Source organism: Panicum hallii, chromosome 7 (assembly GCF_002211085.1).
Source record: "Panicum hallii strain FIL2 chromosome 7, PHallii_v3.1, whole genome shotgun sequence".
Classification (NCBI taxonomy): domain Eukaryota; kingdom Viridiplantae; phylum Streptophyta; class Magnoliopsida; order Poales; family Poaceae; genus Panicum; species Panicum hallii.
In genome coordinates this window covers 30,559,403-30,577,504 of record NC_038048.1, presented here as the reverse complement: position 1 = coordinate 30,577,504, position 18,102 = coordinate 30,559,403, and the positions used below count along the sequence as shown (strand labels likewise).

The window sequence follows — 18,102 nt, the reverse complement described above, 5'->3', positions numbered from 1 at the left end:
ACAACAATAAACACCACAGATTATTCTTCAGATTGCATATAATCTATGCCCTATATTATCATCATCCCATACACTGATGGAGACTGACGTGTGTAGCAACGCAGCTCCTGAAAGGCAGCGAACCGGGCAACCTTCACCTGATACGGTCGTGGAAGCTCCATGCCCGATCCCTCCCAACCCTAGCATGCATCACAGATTCACATCTACCGAGGCCTTCGAGGATGTTTGCTCGAAAAACATTGGCTGTATATGAAAGGCATGCGTCACATCTACGGCCTTGGATCGGTGCCATTTGTGGGCTCTCAGTTGGCTAACGAATGTTAGTGCATCACATCTCTGCTACGGCTTTAATCGGGCAACGACTGAATTTGCAGTCTATTATTAACCACAGTGTACTATACTATCGGCTCAACGCACACACCCCATAATATTTTGGTCATTTTCATTCGTCAATCATGATACCGGCACTACGGATATATATGTTGGCATGTAGATCGGCCCGCATAAATATTATTCGTGGCCTTTTTTTACTTTTATGAATCACAATACAAACATAAATATTCTGGTGACACTACCGGAAAAAAGATCTTTGCCGAGTGTCAAATATTTTGCCGAGTGTTTTTTTTCGAGCACTCGGCAAAGAACTTCTTTGCCGAGTGCCGGTCTTTGCCGAGCGCTTTTTTTAGACACTCGGCAAAGAAGCTCTCTGCCGAGTGACTTTTTTAGACACTCGGCAAAGATAATTTTCAAATCATATTTTGAAGTAGTAAATTAATTCAAATAAAAATATTTTCAACTACAAAGTTGTATAACTCATCAAGATGCATAATTCTTATTTTGGACATTTCTTCATTTGACAAAATAAATATACATTTGTTCACAAAACATATATATCTCTCTCGTAGTTTATGAAACTAGAAGAGAGATATATAAGATTTGTGAACAATATTAGAATTATCATGTCAGATGAAGAAATGACAAAACAACTAAAATAAACTTTATAGATCTTGAGAAGTTATAAGATTTTACAGTTAGCAACATTTTAATTTGAAGTCATCTTGTCAACAAAAACTACATCTGAATATAGAAAATTTAAAATTCGAATTTTGCAAATGACCTCGAATGGAAAAACCATCAAAATTAAAGTTGTAGATCTCAAAAAGTTATAAAAGTTTGTAGTTGAAAACTTTTTGATTTGAAATCATTGTGTCATATTAAAATACGTTTGAAATTTTCAAATTTGAAATTCAAATTTTGTAAACGATCTCGGATGAAGAAACTACCAAAATAAAAGTTGTAGATCTTGAAAAGTTATGCCACTTTGTAGTTCATAACTTTTTCATTTGAATTTATTTACTATCTCAAACAAATAATTTACACTCGGTTAATTATAATATGTGGAGAATAAAAACGTAATGTTGACACACGTGGTTCAATGGTGCAGTGGTAGAGGGAGTTATTTATGTGCAGGAGGTCGTGAGTTTGAAACCTATCATTGACGAATTATGAAAAATTGCTGAAAAAAATGTGCAACCCAATAGATGGGTGACTAGTTGGATGTGCATACCTCCCCCAATAAATTTGTTTTTTTCTGTTTCATTTTTTTGGATTTTTTTTATTTATATTTTGCCGAGTGCTTCTCTTTGCCGAGTGCTTTTGGCACTCGGCAAAGCTTTTGCCGAGTGCCCGACAAAAGGAGATGCATGCATGCAGGCTAGTGGGATTTTTGTAGCTTTTCATGATTGGCGGTGATAAAAATAAATTAGAAAACAGACATGCATATTCGGTCGGATGCACTAGACGGTTCAGCCTAATACGCCCGGCGGCCTGGGTGCATTACACCATAACACTATATATATATTGATCCCTTGTAAGAACTAGCATGTAGCACTATTATTTGTTTCATTTCTTTTCGTCAACATGTTCAACATATGCTAAGCCTTACTTCCACTTCTTATTTGCTAAGCTCAGCTTGTAAGCGCGTACGCATGTAGCTACAAAATGACGAAATTGCTTGTTGGCTTTGGTTGTTGGCGTGGATTATCTTGGGAAGGCGTAACGTAACGAATGGTTTGGATTGCCACGGTTGACCAAATTAAAGTAATCTTCCATGGAAGAAGGTTCATTGCAAGTTCTGGGATTGGGCAAGCCAGAGATGAGTGCTACTGCTATCTACCGCTGGGTGGTATCAAAAGATGCTCTTGCAGTGCATGCACCCAGTACGTACAAGTGGCCAATGCAAGTGGGTAATAGTACCGGCCAGTAGTGGTGTCTCGAATCAATCAGCAGCATTCAGCAACATGATAACAAGTTAATCGACATGGTCTTAGTCGTCTTGCTTCAACTTGCATTGCTGCGGTCCGTACATGCGATAATGAGGGTTTCAATGGGAGGGGATGGTCCCTGCAACAAGTGGTTCGGTTTTTTCACCCATATTATTAGGTACACGCCCTATTTGGACTTTATTTGTCATTTTTGCACATGACAAAACTGCGAATAGAATGCATACACACATAGCGTGCTCAAGTAAGTTTTCACAAAAACTTTTGTGTAAAAATGTGTCATATATATATATGTGTGTGTGCTCTACATACAACGCACACAAACTATATGCTAGTTCCACATTATTTGTCTCCTTTTGTGGAGCATACCAATGAACATAGTTTCAGACAATTTTTTATGTGTAAACTTGTTTCAACGCAGCCAAGCAGCAAGGTGCAGCTACCATGGGGTGCAGAAAAAAGCTAACTTTACTCGTTTTCTACAAGGAAAGGCTTGTCTAGAATGGTTGACCAAAGTAAACAACCCGGGCACAAGCTTCACTGCAAGTCGTCGCCAAGTCCAGTGCTGTAGCTATATCTCGATCAACCTCCTGATGAATCTGACCCGCATGCATCGGAGTCGTCGCCAGCCGTGTCTTCATTCCCATGTGCTTCTTTAAACCTACCAATTTCCTCTGCTCTTCTAGGCTTCCTTCTCTGAATAGCAGAGCAGCCATGCCTACCCTCCCCTTGTTTCTCGGCCTCCTCCTCCTCCTCCTCTCCCTGCACACTGTTCCTGCAAGCACCGCCGCAAAAGACAATGATACTCTCCTGCCAGGCCAGGCGCTTGCCGTCGGCGAAAAGCTCGTCTCCAGCAATGGCAAGTTCGCGCTCGGCTTCTTCCAGCCCGGCGCCGCCGGCAACATCAGTAAGTCGTCCACCTCTCCGGGCTGGTACCTCGCCATATGGTTCAACAAGATCCCTCTCCTCACCCCTGTCTGGGTCGCCAACCGGGAGCGGCCGATCGCCGGTCCAGATCTGAGGGCAACGCAGCTCCAAATATCTGGCGACGGCAACCTTGTCGTCGTCGTCTCCAACCAGGCCACCCAATCCGTCGTCTGGTCCACTGACATCGCCAATAACAATAGTAGTAGACCCAGCAACATGACAACCAGCGCCGCCGTCCTTTTGGGCAGCGGGAACCTCGTCGTACAGGTACAAGACCCGTCGCCGCCTAAGTCCAATGCCGTGCTTTGGCAGAGCTTCGACGACCCGACCGACGTCGCGCTCCCCGGCGCCAAGATCGGCTGGAACAAGGTCACCGGCCTGAACCGCGTGGGCGTCTCGTGGAGGAGCCGCACCGACCCGGGGCTCGGCGCCTTCAGCGTCGGGCTGGAGACGAACGGCACCCGGAGGGTTATGGTCAGCCGCCGCGTCCACCCCTCCAAGGTGTACTGGTCGTGGTCGCCGGTCAGCTCGCCGATGCAGATCCCGGCGCTCAAGGCGCTGCTGCGCATGAACCCGCAGACCAGGGGGCTGGTCGTCCCGGAGTACGTCGACAACGACGAGGAGGAGTACTACATGTACACCTCGCCGGACGAGTCGTCCTCCACCTTCCTCTCCCTCGACACGTCCGGCCAGACCAAGATGAACGTGTGGTCGCCGGCCGACCAGGCGTGGCACAGCATCTACGTCCAGCCCGTCGACCCGTGCCGCCCGTACGCCACCTGCGGGCCGTTCGCCGTCTGCACCGGCAGCTCGAACCAACCCTGCGAGTGCATGGAGACCTTCTCCCGGACGTCGCCGCCGGACTGGGAGCTCGGCGACCGGACACGAGGGTGCTCAAGAAGCACTCCACTGGATTGCAGTGGCAACAGGAGCAGCAGCTCGGCTTCGACAGACGTGTTCCACCCCATGGAAAGTGTCACATTGCCCTATGGCCCTCAGAGCGTGCAGGATGCGGCGACTCGGAGCGAATGCGAACGGGCGTGCCGCAGCAACTGCTCCTGCACTGCCTACTCCATTCAGGGCAGCAAGTGCTCCGTCTGGCATGGGGAGCTGTTCAGTGTGAACAAGAACGATGGCATCGAGATCAGCGCTGAAGATACCTTGTACATCCGCCTCGCCGCCGGAGATTTTCCGACCGCAGCAAGTAGAGGTACAAGAAGGCCATCTGTAGCTGGAGTGGCTATTGCCGCAAGCGTTGCCGGGTTTGGGCTGCTAATGCTAATCATGCTGCTGCTGCTCATGATCTCAAGGAACAGATTCAACTGGTGTGGTGGTGCGTCCTCACATGCCACCGGTCATGGTACCGTGGGAGTTGTTGCCTTCAGATACTCCGATTTATGTCGGGCTACAAGAAATTTCTCAGAGAAGCTTGGAGCAGGAGGTTTTGGGTCTGTGTTCAAGGGAGTGTTGAGCGACCTGACTCGTGTGGCAGTAAAAAGGCTTGACGGCGCTCGTCATCAGGGAGAGAAGCAGTTCAGGGCGGAGGTGGGCGCACTTGGACAGATCCAACACATCAACCTGGTCAAGCTGATTGGCTTCTGCTGCCAAGGTGATAGTAAGAGACTACTTGTGTATGAACACATGTGCAACGGTTCTCTTGATTCCCATCTGTTCCAGAGCAAAGGTAGGACAGTCCTTGACTGGAGGACCAGATTTCAGATAGCCATTGGAGTTGCTAGGGGGCTATCATACCTGCATCAGAGCTGCCGCGAATGCATCATACACTGCGACATCAAGCCGGAAAACGTGCTTCTCGACGAATCGTTTGTCCCCAAAATAGCAGACTTTGGGTTGGCATCGGTCGTAGGAAGGGATTTTAGCCGGGTCCTGACTACATTCAGAGGAACCATGGGGTACCTTGCCCCTGAGTGGCTTAGCGGGGTTGCTATCACATCAAAAGTCGATGTTTATAGCTTCGGCATGGTGCTGATGGAAATCGTATCAGGAAGAAGGAATGCAGCATCTGCGGATCACACTAGCGGCAGCTACTGTGTCGCCTACTTCCCTGTGCAAGCCATCAGCAAGCTTCATGAGGGAGATGTGCAGAGCTTGGTGGATCCAGAATTACGTGGTGACTTCAGCTTGGATGAGGCTGAGAGAGTTTGCAAAATAGCATGTTGGTGCATCCAGGACAGTGAGTCTGATCGGCCAACAATGGGTGAAGTGGTTCGAGTTCTTGAGGGTCTGCAGGAGCTTGATATGCCTCCGATGCCAAGACTACTTGCAGCTATAACGGACAGCTCTAATGTGGATTCAATGTATAGTAATTCTTAATGCTTTGAAAGTTGTTGCTATTTTGTTTGTGGCTACAAATATGTAGTATGATCTATGCGTGTAATTCAATGTTGGTACAAATGTGGATTCAATGTATAGTAATTCTAATATGCGTGTAACAACACAAAAAAAACATAACGTCTGCAATAAACAATTTCTTTATTGCATAGCTCCATTTAATATCTTATTATTCGAAATCTAAGTCATTTGGTGCATAAATTAAAAACTCAAACAATAATTAAAATATTACTATTACTAATTGGATATTTCTTTTGGAACCCCTAGGTTAATCCTCGTGAGATGCACGATAGAGAAAGATAAAAATTCTAGAAATTCTTACAAAATAGAAACATCTACTCCGTAATAGCCATCAGTTCGGTATAAGCTAATGATCATAGCCATGAATATGTTCTGAGTTCTAAAAAAATTCCCACCTTACCAATGATAAAAATGTAACCCCTAATTGTTTATAAATTACATATTTGTGCCATAAAAATTCTATTAATATTATTAAAAGAATATTATTCTTCATTCCTTGATTAGATGCCCAACATTCACCATCAGTCTGACCTTGTTCTGACGACTTTGCCTATGTGGATACATCTTAGAGGTCCACTACTATACATAAAAAGTTTATAGAGGCATCTTTTTTAAGTCGGTTGAGAAGTTCACCTACATCAAATATTGATGATGGGCACCATAGCAGGCGATCTATCCCCGAAAATAGGTTTCCAGGAGCGGAAAGCATGGTAAATCACCCCTAAAAATCATCATGATTTTCCAGGGTGGTTCCCTTGTACAAGGATTTTTAAGGATGGCGCGGAACATGGATGCCCCTCAAATACAATTCGCCCATTGAAAACAAGGTTTAGTTTTCGAGTCTTTCTTATTGAAAATACTACATTTTTTTCTCATATACCCCAAACATTTTTTACACATAATATACTAAATAAAAGTGTTTACTATTTTCTTTTGTTTACATGAATTTTTGTGTTCTTAGTGTCAATTTAAACTACAAGCATATCAAATCATATTCAAAAATAGATTAGCAAAATATATTTAAGAATATATTTCTCAGTTTAGCTCATATCCTCAAAAGAGATAAAAGGTTCATGTGGCCGAACCATCCAATTTAGACTGGTTCAATAGTGCCTGATCAACCTTAACTAGGATAATGTTGTCAATGCTCATGAAACAGTATAAACCCGGTAGTGCGTCGGGCCATTCTTGAACTCTCCATATTCTAACCGTCTCATAAACATGCATATAGGATCACTTGCTCAAAGCTTCACAAATACTACACACAGATGATAATTAAATAAAGGTACAGAGGTACGGAGTTATTACAACTTATAAAAATAAACTTAGTGCAGTACTGACACTACAGAAGTTAAAAGAAACCCTACAGTCTTAGGGTTTGCAGTTACTGATCTTGTAAAATATATTACAAGGAACTTAAACTCCAGAGGTGCAAGGACTCAGCATACACTTTGGGTCTTCCAGGCCTTCACTCACGGGCTTCTGCTGCTGGCTCTACTGAAACACACACACAAAGCACTGAGTACGAAGGTACTCAGCAAGACTGATCCAACAAACGGATATAGACATACATGATCAAGGGCATGCAAGGCTTTGTGGTGGACTAGTTTGATTGACCGAAAAACATTAAGTTACTATTTGTATATCCTTAAGTGACACCATTTTAAGTCATACAATATATTGAACAAAACTATGCATGAAATGTAATAAAGCATCAACAAAAGTACACTAGGTTCATCAAATCCATGTTTTAAGGATCATTCCATAAACATTAATTTTATGATGTTCAAGCACGATCAAGTGATACTCATGACAGAGAAGTGCAACGATTCGAATCGATTATACATCTTGCACGAGATCACTGATCACTTGACTCGTGTGCATCCCGTATCACATGCGGGACTCGTGTGCATCCCGTATCACATGCGGCAACCGTTCATCCCATAGTCTTAATAAGGATCTAAACCATGGTTACCTAGATCCGGGTTCACACCCCAGTATGGGATCCCCCGTCGGGCATAATATCAATATGAGTTTCAGGCGAGCCACCACCAACTTCCCACTTCGAGTGGTGTAATACATGATTCAAATTCAAATAACAATGAGGATTACATAGATTTACTGATTCCATATGGCAGCATGCAATCAGAACTTTCAAAGCTTGAACCACGTTTAAACATACCATAGCTCCTTATTGATCTACATTGGAAGAGACGACCAACACAGAACTCTACTTCTGATCAGAACCTCCACAACCAATCTTCCATTAAAAATTAATCCTTAATTACATCTTATGATGAACCAGAAGATTATTTGGTTAAGTGGTTCATTACTTGGTTAAGTGATTCAGTAATAGAGCTAAGCATTGACTATGGTTCATCTAATATTTCTTGACAGGTGGCAAAGATGTCCTTAAGTCAAAGAAGGTAAACATGCATAAAATTAGGGTTTCATTCAACTCTTAGACATAATTCAAACATATGCATCAACAGTAGAACATGTAATAAAGTTACTGAAAGTTAGTAGATCTCTGGTGCTTGCTTGGCTCTGCTTCAGGGTGGTTGATGCCGATGACGTTCTCAGGCTCCTGCTCGACGACGATCATCTCCTCCTCTCCTTAGGGTCCTTCTACGGGTAGCTCAATTTACTCGACGTCCACGAACTTAGGCTCTGGTTGGGAATGCAATACATGTTCAGTGTGCAAAACTTTTAGAAATTGAATTACAACTTTCCTTCATGATAAAGATGCAAACCAAACCTAAACTACCCATCTAAAAACCCTAAAACATTCTCCCTAATTAGTTTCAACCTTAAAAAATTAATTATTATTAAGATTTAATTGAATTATTCAACACTAAGAAAATCCTAATTTCCTATTTATTATTTTTCTTTATAATTCTTAATAGTTGGTTAAGCATTATCCAATTTTTATCATTAATGCAACAAGGATAAAAAAATAAATAAATATTAATTTTTATTAAAAAGCTAGATATTTTATATTTTTAGTTAATAAAAATAAATCACACAAACCTAATAAAATTGATCTCACTATTTTTAGAAACTTATGTGATTTATAGGAATTTAAACAAGATTAAATGCATATAAATCTATTTCTAATCTAATTCTGAATTTCTTTTCCCTACCCAGACTTTTCTCTCTCACCCCTCTTCTAACCCTCTCTCTCAACCATTGACACGCGGGCCCGGGCTCAGGCACAGTGTCACTTGCCTTAGCCGTGGGTACACGGCCGGGCATGGCGCGGAGCTAGCCGGCGGCGAGATCTCCGGCCACCTGACCTGCGCTGCACTGACGCTCACCATCGAGGAACGGCATCGCCAGCGATGCCACGTGGATCGGCCCACGACGGCTGGCCATACCATGATGACTCTGCGATGATGGGTGACTCTACAAGCTTCGCCTCACAGCTGGAGAAAGGCACATCAGTGCCGGTCACAGGAAACTTTAGTGCTGGTCCCCGTGACCGGCACTAAATGGCCGGCACTAACGTGACAGTCGTTAGTGCCGGCTACATTGACCGGCACTAAAGGGCGAGTGTTAGTGTTGGTTCCGAAATACCAGCCGGCACTAACATGCCCGACCCCGCCCGGCTCCTGGCAGCAAGGTTAGTGCCGGCTGGTATAACTGGCCGGCACTAAATCTTTTTTCCTATTTATCTTTTGTTTTTCATTTTTATACGTATGGCTATGCGTATTTCTACCGTATGCGACTACATAATCGTACTTTTTGCATTGCACAGTAATATTAGGACAGCATACTACACTAATATTATATATATATATATATTCATCATGTATGGAACACTTAGGAGTTCAAAAGTACTTGAGATATTACAAATTATTAAGAACATCAACTATAGTAATTTATCAGCTTCCCCGTCGTCGGATCTTTTTTAGCGACGTTTGTACGGACATCGCCATAAAATTCGCCCTTAGGATTTATGACTTCATCGAGCAGGAATCCGCATATAGCTTCTTGAATTGCCCTGATCCGAGCCATTTCAATAAGTTCTTCTTTCATCCACCAATGCTGTCATATTTTTCGATAAAAATATGAGAATTAAAGATAATGAATTAAAATGATGAGCAGATGTGATTGTGCTCACGTACATTGAATGCCTCCACTGTCATTTGCCCTTTTTCACTTGCAAAAGAGTTGATCCACTCGCATACGTAGTATCCACATAAGTTGTTTCCTTATTCCTGTCTCCAACACTATGGACAAATGTGGGTTAAGATATAGAATTTTTCTGATGTTTATTGCGAATGACATTAGTAGTGAGAGTATATTCATACCGGAAAATCAGTCACCCAACAAAGAGGCTCGATTTCACCTATGGGCAAGCCTATGTGTTTGCGGAGGTAGCGACGCCATGCAGTATTTACCACCTCGATGAGATCTTGGTACTTTGATTTATCTTGCCTTAACAAGTCGTACACCAAGACCTTGTGCTCGTCAATCCGAATACAAAGCAATATCCAATGAAAGCTGTGCATATACATACGCATAACCAATTAATATTGATTATAATAGTTATTAAATAGTATTATTAATACGAAGGGATTGAGAAAAAGAGGCTAACAAAGAATGACTCACTGATGGTTGTATGACAAGAGAATGAAGGGACACATGCTATTCTTACGCAACCCCCTATATATAACATTGACTATTTCTTCAGGCTTTTGCTCTACCATTTTCTCGTGTATAATATCGAGGTCGAAGAACCTGACGTTATGGAAGTTCTTCTTTTGGCAAATTTGAATTTTTGACCTACGGGACACAAGAAAAATGGGGATCAGTCAACACACAAGGCTAAAAATAATGAAACGAGAGACAATACTCACATGCACGACACACTCACGAGGGACTTGTGAAGGGCATCTTGATGGTATAAATCGTAAACTGCTTCAAACTCGATATATACATCATCTGCCCCCCGCCAGAAATGCTCATCTTTAATCTGGGCTGGGAACATCTCTAATTCATTAGCTTTAGATTGCACGGCATACCATTTGTGTAACTCGGCCATTCTCGTTGGTAGGAATGGTAGCAACTCTGGCCATATCAAAGGTTCACCAAGTACAAACTTTTTCTTGCCGCGGGCATTCTGTAGGGCCTCCCCAAGCAACTGAGCCCTTATTAGATCAGTTTGCAATATCATCCCAGCCATGGTCAACGGATCTCTTGATTCATCAGGACATTCTTCACGCGGCACTATCAACGGAGGGATCGATTGTTTGGACTGCTCTCCGAGCTGGGGAACGGTCTTTGCATTGATCCATCGATTCTTGGGGTTGTTGTAGCACTTTCTGATCTGCCGATCATAATCCGACTCCCTTTCTGTCTCCTTGGTGGGCTCTTTAATGAAGTGTTTAATGAAGTGTGCCTTCGCAACCGGATCTATTTCTGGCTTCTTGTTCGCAGCCTCCCTCAGTAGCTTGCGCTTCAGCAAGAAGGTTTGAAACGATTCTTCTGCCTCTTTCTCTTCTGGAGCCTTCGCTTTCTTCTTTCTTTGCTGCTTATGAGATGGCTGGACCGAAGGTACCGTGTATGCCTTCTGTTGCTGACTCTGATTCTGTTGTGCGGCTGGTGATGATGCCGAAATTGGCTCGCTTTGTGCGGCTGGTGATGGCGGATCCATGCTGGGGTCCCGTGCAGGCGGTGGAGAAGGTGGGCCAACACTAGGATTCCTGTCATCAGCTGGTGTTGGTGATCTTTGCCTTGAGCACTAAGCGGAATCTGTGGCTGCTTGCACCAATCTTATGTCGCGCTTTGGCCACGCAATCCACGTGTGTACGGCATGTTGTAGTTCTGTTTCTTCACGACCTATAGGGATCGGGAGGTCCAAGTCTTCCCAGCGTTCTTCAGTAATTCGGTCAACAAAGACTCTGGCGAATCCTTCAGGAATTGGCTGGCAATGTATTGTCTTGCCTTCTTCTTGGACTTCCGCATAACCCTCAGCACAAACTTTGAGCTTTTTCCCATAAAGAACCAGAAGCTCACATTGGGTCCTAACGGGGATGTCGTCGATGGGGTCCCTCGTCCTGTCGGCACCCAAAGTAGGGTGCTCTGTGGAAGCAACGCTGCTACGACGCTGAGAAGGGGTGCTGAACTCCACATTGGCAGATGGTTGGTCCGAGCGTTGCCCAACTGCTGCCACAAGTGACATTATCCGGTTTTCTAGGCTACAGATCTTCTCTGCCACTACTGCCTTGCTTCTGCATCGGCTTCGGTAGGTTTCGAGATCTCCGGAAAAGCCATATTTCCATGGAACTACGCCCACGCCTCGGGTCCGTCCAGTGTGTTCCGCATTCCCAAGAGCGTAAGTCAGCTCGTCATTCTCTCTGTTGGGCTGGAAGGTTCCTTCTTCCGTACGCTTCATTGCGTCGTCAAGTCTTTGGGCAGCCTCTCTTAGTACGTCGCTAGTCACAAACATTCCAGTGTCGGGGTCTAGTGTGCCTCCATGAGCATAGAAGTAATACCTTGCTCGTTTGGGCCAACTCAAGGTCTGCGGTACGATTCCTTTTGCAATTAAATTATTTTCCATCTTTTCCCATTTCGGAACAGCAACCTTATAACCTCCAGGCCCAAGTCTATGGAAGTTTGTCTTTTTGCTAGCATATTTTGCCTTAAATCGAGGCTGCCATGCTGTCAGCACTGTGCTTGTAATTCACGAATTCATTCCACCACTCTCGTTGCTTCTTCCAGACTTTATCAAAATCTGGTGTGAGGCCCTTGTTGACAAAGTTTGCCACCAATTTTTTCTTGAACGAGCCGAACTGAATTGCCATCTTCTTAAATGCCCATCCCTTTACTTTGTCAGCTTTGCCTGGGGGAAAGTTGAAGTGCAACGACACCTCTTTCCATAAAAAATCTTTCTCTGAATCTGGCACGATATCTTCAGGTCGATCAGAGACTTTATTTCTCTTCTAAAGCTTGTACTTTATGGGGACGTTCTCCCTAACAAGATATCCCAATTGATTTACAAAGGTCGTCTTAATTTGACCAGGGGCTAGTGGCTCGCCGGTTGCTTCGTTGATCTCCGTGATGGTCGTACATCCTACCATCTTCCTCTTGGAGCCACGTTTCCGTTTAGGCTTCGTCGATCCTGATGTCTGAAAGAATCGCAAATTTATCAAGCGGGTTGCTAGCAACTAGTGGACGTCGCGGCAAGTATTGACAAAACGTTTATCCTGATGCCTGAAAGAATCACTAAACTTTCATACCTCGGCTTCCTCAACATTTTCTTCTTCCTCCCCACTAATATCTTGCTCCTCGTCGCCATGATAATGCAAGTTTAAAAATTGGCTGCCATCATTCTCGTCCTCATGAAACTCTGGAGCTATGTGCCCAGTACTACCACAAATGAGCTCGTGCATTAACTCGTCTTGGTTGTCCGTAGGATCCATTTCCACTACCTGAAACAATAAAAAAACATTAAGTATTTTCTAGTACTAATAAAATGTATGTATTTGCAAAAATATTGTACACATGTTTATATTCATAAATGCTCACATGGTTATTTAGATCCAGAAATCAAAACACCAAGGTGCCGGCTTAAATGCACCAACCATCATCTTAATACTTAATCAAGTTACTGTGCACTTAAATGCAATCATTTACCGAGTAAACAAAGCAACCATACCATATTTTAATCCAAAATAAGTTAATATATTTTACAACTGAACAAAACAAATTCCTGAATTTATATATACAGAAAAGAATTATTTTGTAACAATTGACAGACGCCTCTCCGCGCGAGGTTGACGGCCCAGCCTGCCCCGCCTCCATGCTCGGGCCTCCCGTGTGCGAATCGGGGCCAGTGCATTGCCGGAAGATCAACAACATTCACACGGAACACAAAAAACTCAGGGCAAATCAGCATTGTAGATGCCATACTATGCTGACTGATCACTGGAACAGAAAAGCAAATCACAGACTATCATTGCAAGTTCTCAACTATACACCAAATATTGAACTAAAGCTAGAATTAGCAGTAGGCATAGACATTACTGAAAATTCTGAACATCATTTCACTGTAGCTTTCACCAACCCTAGATAGAACTGGCCACACTAAAACTAGATCAGGTAATCAAAAAACATCATTCACCCTGGACAGAACAAATAGCTTTCACCCTGGACACTGAAGATTCTTTGATACCTACGCATTGCGTCTCAGACTGAATAGCTTTCACAAATAATTCTGGACTAAACTACATGGGCCCTTACACACTGGACTACATAGGGCAGATATACATATGCCACTTACACAGAAGTGCTCATGTGCACATACCCTGTAAGGAGCAACTTGCAAGATACTAGAAGAGTTCTTCCATGCGTCTCCCCTATGGAATTTGATGATGAATGAATAGATTATGTGGATATGACTGTATTTGACTAATATAATATGACATAGATATGTTGATTCACACCATCGTCGTCTGTGATGCTTAGTGAAGCCAATGAAAAAGGTTTGAAATCCTATCAAACAAGTAGAAGAGCATCATTTGGAAAGTTGGGAGATAAGAATGTGCTGAAGCTGTAACTGAAAACGAGAATCACATGGGTGCACAGCTAATTGAGCATCTTCTACAACTCTATAAATAGCTCAAAGACCTTATGGTTTGCTAAGTGACTGATAACAATTTAGTTTAATAGCTGTAACGTTTGGGAGTATCCAGAGATGAATCTTAAAAGATTTTGATCAGAGCTCGAAAACCTTAATTTACTAAGGAAAAAACTAGTGCTCGCAATCTTCATATTCTTGTCTTATGCTTTTGAAAATCGTAACTAATATGATTCATTTTTTCCTTGGCAGGTTAGAATGGATCCTCGAAACAAAGAAGTTAATCTTGATAGTTTAATGTATGGTACAATTAGTGGGCTAACAGAACAAGAGCTAAAAAAACAAGAAGCGGAATACATCTACCGCTACCGTTACAATGGTGGTGGAGCAACTCAAGTTTGGCTGAGTTCTGGAAGGTGATAATTTTTCTAATATGCTGCTGTTTTGTGCAACTTGCAAGTTACAAGGAAGCTCCTCCGCTTCTCTATCAAGAAGTCACATTTTCATTCACCACTGGAACTGAAGTAAATTGACCTTGTGGCCACATGGTCAGTACAATAATGATTCAAATAGTAATCTCGGGAAAAACATAACCCAGTATTGGCTGCTTCACTTTATAACATTGATACAGTTCGTATTAGCGCTACAACTCTTATAAGTCTTAAAACCTCTAATTTATACTCTAGCGGCTTCAAGGATAATGCACAAGACGATCATATGCCCCCTTGAGTGTACCCAACTATGTAGAGATAATATTAAGACCACTATTTTCCTTGATTAATTTATGTAGTTAGGTATTTTGCATATTTAACTGCCCGTTTTTAGAGATCCTCATGAGACCTGATATTTGTAAAATTAGCTGAAATTCAAATTTTATTTTATGTTATTTGGTCATTAACATGTGTTTAACTGATTATGTAAACCCAGAAACTTAGAAATTTGCAGGGAGAGAAATAGGATGCAACAACGGTTTCCACTATGCTGCATAAGGTCAAGATTTGAATGAAAAAAAATGACACTGGTTTTATGACTCGTCAAATTGCATGCTATAGATAACTTCTTATGTGTAATCTTATCCAGAAGAAGTGCTTCTTATATAATACTGCCGTACTGTACCATTAATCATTTCACTTTAGAGTTGTTTTCTTTTATCATGTGCTACAATTGCTCAAGCAGCTGGAATAATTATATGTACACTAAATCCCAAATATTCTGGCCTCTGCAGGTTTGTTGTGATAGATCTTTCAGCAGGCCCTTGTACATATGGGAAAATAGAAACCGAAGAAGGCAGTATCAGTTATAGATCAATGCCACGGCTATCTCAAATAATCTTCCCAAGAGGACTTGCTGCCCCTAGTGCTAGTTCAACACAAGATATATTCATTGGGCAGCCTGTAACTGAAACATTCATTTCTTGAGTAATTAGAACCAAATGAGGTTTGCTAAGTGACTGATAACAATTTAGTTTAATAGCTGTGGGAAAGAAGGGTTCTGAAACAATGGAGGTGATGCATCTATGGAAACTTGAAAAATGCCCCGTAGAGGACAAGGTGCTCACCGCGAATCCGTTTTTGCGATCGGAGGGCGAGGAGGAGGTCCGGAGGGAGGGGTCGACGGTGGGGGCCGGAGCTTCGGGCGCCGCAGCAATGGCGCGAGGACGCCGAGCAGTGGCGCGAGGACCTCGAGGCGGCAGGGGCAGCCGGGCGGCCTGGTTCCGGGGAACGGGCCGCGCGCGAGGACGACGAGGAGCGCGGCGGCCGGAGCTTCGGGTGGCGACAGCAATGGCGCGAGGACGCGGAGCAGTGGCGCGAGGACCCCAAGGCGGCAGGGGCAGCCGGGCGGCTGAGCTGCGCGGAACGGGCCGCGCGCGAGGATGACGAGGTGCGCAGCGGCCGGAGCTTCGGGCGGCGGCAGCAATGGCGCGAGGACGTCGGGGCGGCGGTAAGTTGGGGGCGACGTCGATCTGAATTGGGCGAAGGGGCTAATTTGTTGGGGGGATGGCTCGGTCAGTGCCGGCTGACATTACCAGCCGGCACTAACGCGCCCACGTGACGTCAGATGGACAAGTTAGTGCCGGCTAGTGTTAATAGCCGGCACTAACGTGCTTAAGTTAGTGCCGGCTGGTAATACCAGCCGGCACTAACGTGTACCATCCGCGCGGGAATTGGCCACGCCAGTTCCCATTTACACTAAATTTTTAATATTCATAAATTTATTCATAATAGGCTTAATAATTAGAATAATATAACAAAATTTTATATCTTATTTTTAGCTACACAATAATTATAGTAATTATATGTACACAATAATAATAGTAATTGAAGTAAATTAACGAATATGCAACCATTATCAATTATGTGTAGCGTAAAGGGTTTATATGTGTATATGTTTCTGTTATTCATAATAAATCGAAAACATTTCATTTTGATCCATGCAAAATTCTTCAAAAAACTTTTCAATAGTAGCCTATACAATGATGTAATCAATTCGCATATTACTTGATTATTTGTTTGTAATTTAATGTTTCAATGCTTCTAGTAATGCAAAATTAGTGAATGTAAATAATATTTATACCATGCAAAAATATAATATTATCTGAAGATGATATTATGTCATAATTGGAGAAATAGTATCAAGAATTGAGATAAATACGATGCGGTGCGTTACATTACATCACTGATTGAGAGAATTCAATACATAATTTATATAAAACTACTACTCATTATCATTATCTACTGGAACATTGATAATCTTCCTTTGACGAAAGTGCCTTGAGCGTGGTCACAGCGTAAGTAAGGTGTGTCCTCTTTGGATAAGAGGATGCTAGGATCAACGTCAACTGAGAATGGAAGAAGGTCATCAATCTGGTCATAATCTTCCGAATTATCCGAAATATCCTCAACTCCAACAACTTTTCTTTTTCCTGGAAGAACTATGTGCCGTTTCGGCTCATTTCCAGCCTTGTCTGCTTCAGGCATCTTATCTGACTTCTTCTTCGGTTTGCTTGACATGTCCTTCACATAGAACACTTGTGTCATATCCTTGGCTAGAACAAATGGTTCATCTTTATATCCAATCTTTTTAAAGTCAACTATGGTCATCCCATATCGGTCCTTCGTTACACCTCCTCCAGCCACCCATTCGCAACGAAATAAAGGGACAACTATGGGTCCACATTAAAGTTTCCATATCTCCTCTATGGCACCATAGTAGTTGTTCTTTTCTCCATTACTGTTTACTATACACATACGGACACCACTGTTTTGGTTGGTGCTTTTTTTGTCTTGAGCTCTCGTATAAAATGTATACCCATTGATTTCGTACCCTTGGTATTGCTGGACAGTGATTGATGGTCCCCTAGCCAGCCATTGAAGTTCTTGATCAACTGTGTTGTTGCCCAATAATTTTCGTCTGAACCAGCCGTCAAAAGTTTTTATATGTTGGCGTGTAATCCAAACAAGATTCTTTTGTGGATTTTCAGACTGTATAATATTCATGTGCTCATCAATATATGGAGCCACCTTGGATGAATTCTGAAGAACCGTGAAGTTTGCTTGGCTGAATTCACTACAAGGGATGTTCACATTACATTTCTTTCCTAGTGTGCCTTTCCCTTTAGTCGCCCCTCATGGTGTGACACGGGGAGCCCAATCGGATTGAGATCAGGAAGATAGTCAACGCAAAACTCAATGACCTCCTCGGTTCCATAGCCCTTAGCAATGCATCCTTCTGGGCGAGAACGTTTACGCACGTACTTCTTCAATACTGCCATGAACCTCTCGAAAGGGAACATATTGTGCAGAAAAACAGGACCCAGAATAGTTATTTCTGTCACAATATGAACTAGAAGGTGTGTCATAATATTGAAGAAGGAAGGTGGGAAGACCATCTCAAATCTGACAAGACATTCGACAATGTCTTTCTGCAGCTTTATTA

General features: G+C 42.9%; 1 protein-coding gene across 1 annotated transcript; it reads left to right on the top strand.

Annotated features, from left to right (window-relative positions):
* The first annotated feature begins 2,984 nt into the window (after positions 1–2,984).
* Positions 2,985–5,651, top strand: LOC112900424 (G-type lectin S-receptor-like serine/threonine-protein kinase At2g19130). Its single transcript, XM_025969276.1, has one exon. The coding sequence runs from the start codon at positions 2,997–2,999 to the stop codon at positions 5,541–5,543; it is 2,547 nt and encodes an 848-aa protein (XP_025825061.1). The 5' UTR covers positions 2,985–2,996; the 3' UTR covers positions 5,544–5,651.
* Positions 5,652–18,102: the final 12,451 nt, after the last annotated feature.

What these genes read in the sequence shown, in the direction of transcription:
- LOC112900424 (XM_025969276.1), top strand. Translation starts at nt 2,997, where the DNA reads ATGCCTACCCTCCCCTTGTTTCTCGGCCTCCTCCTCCTCCTCCTCTCC.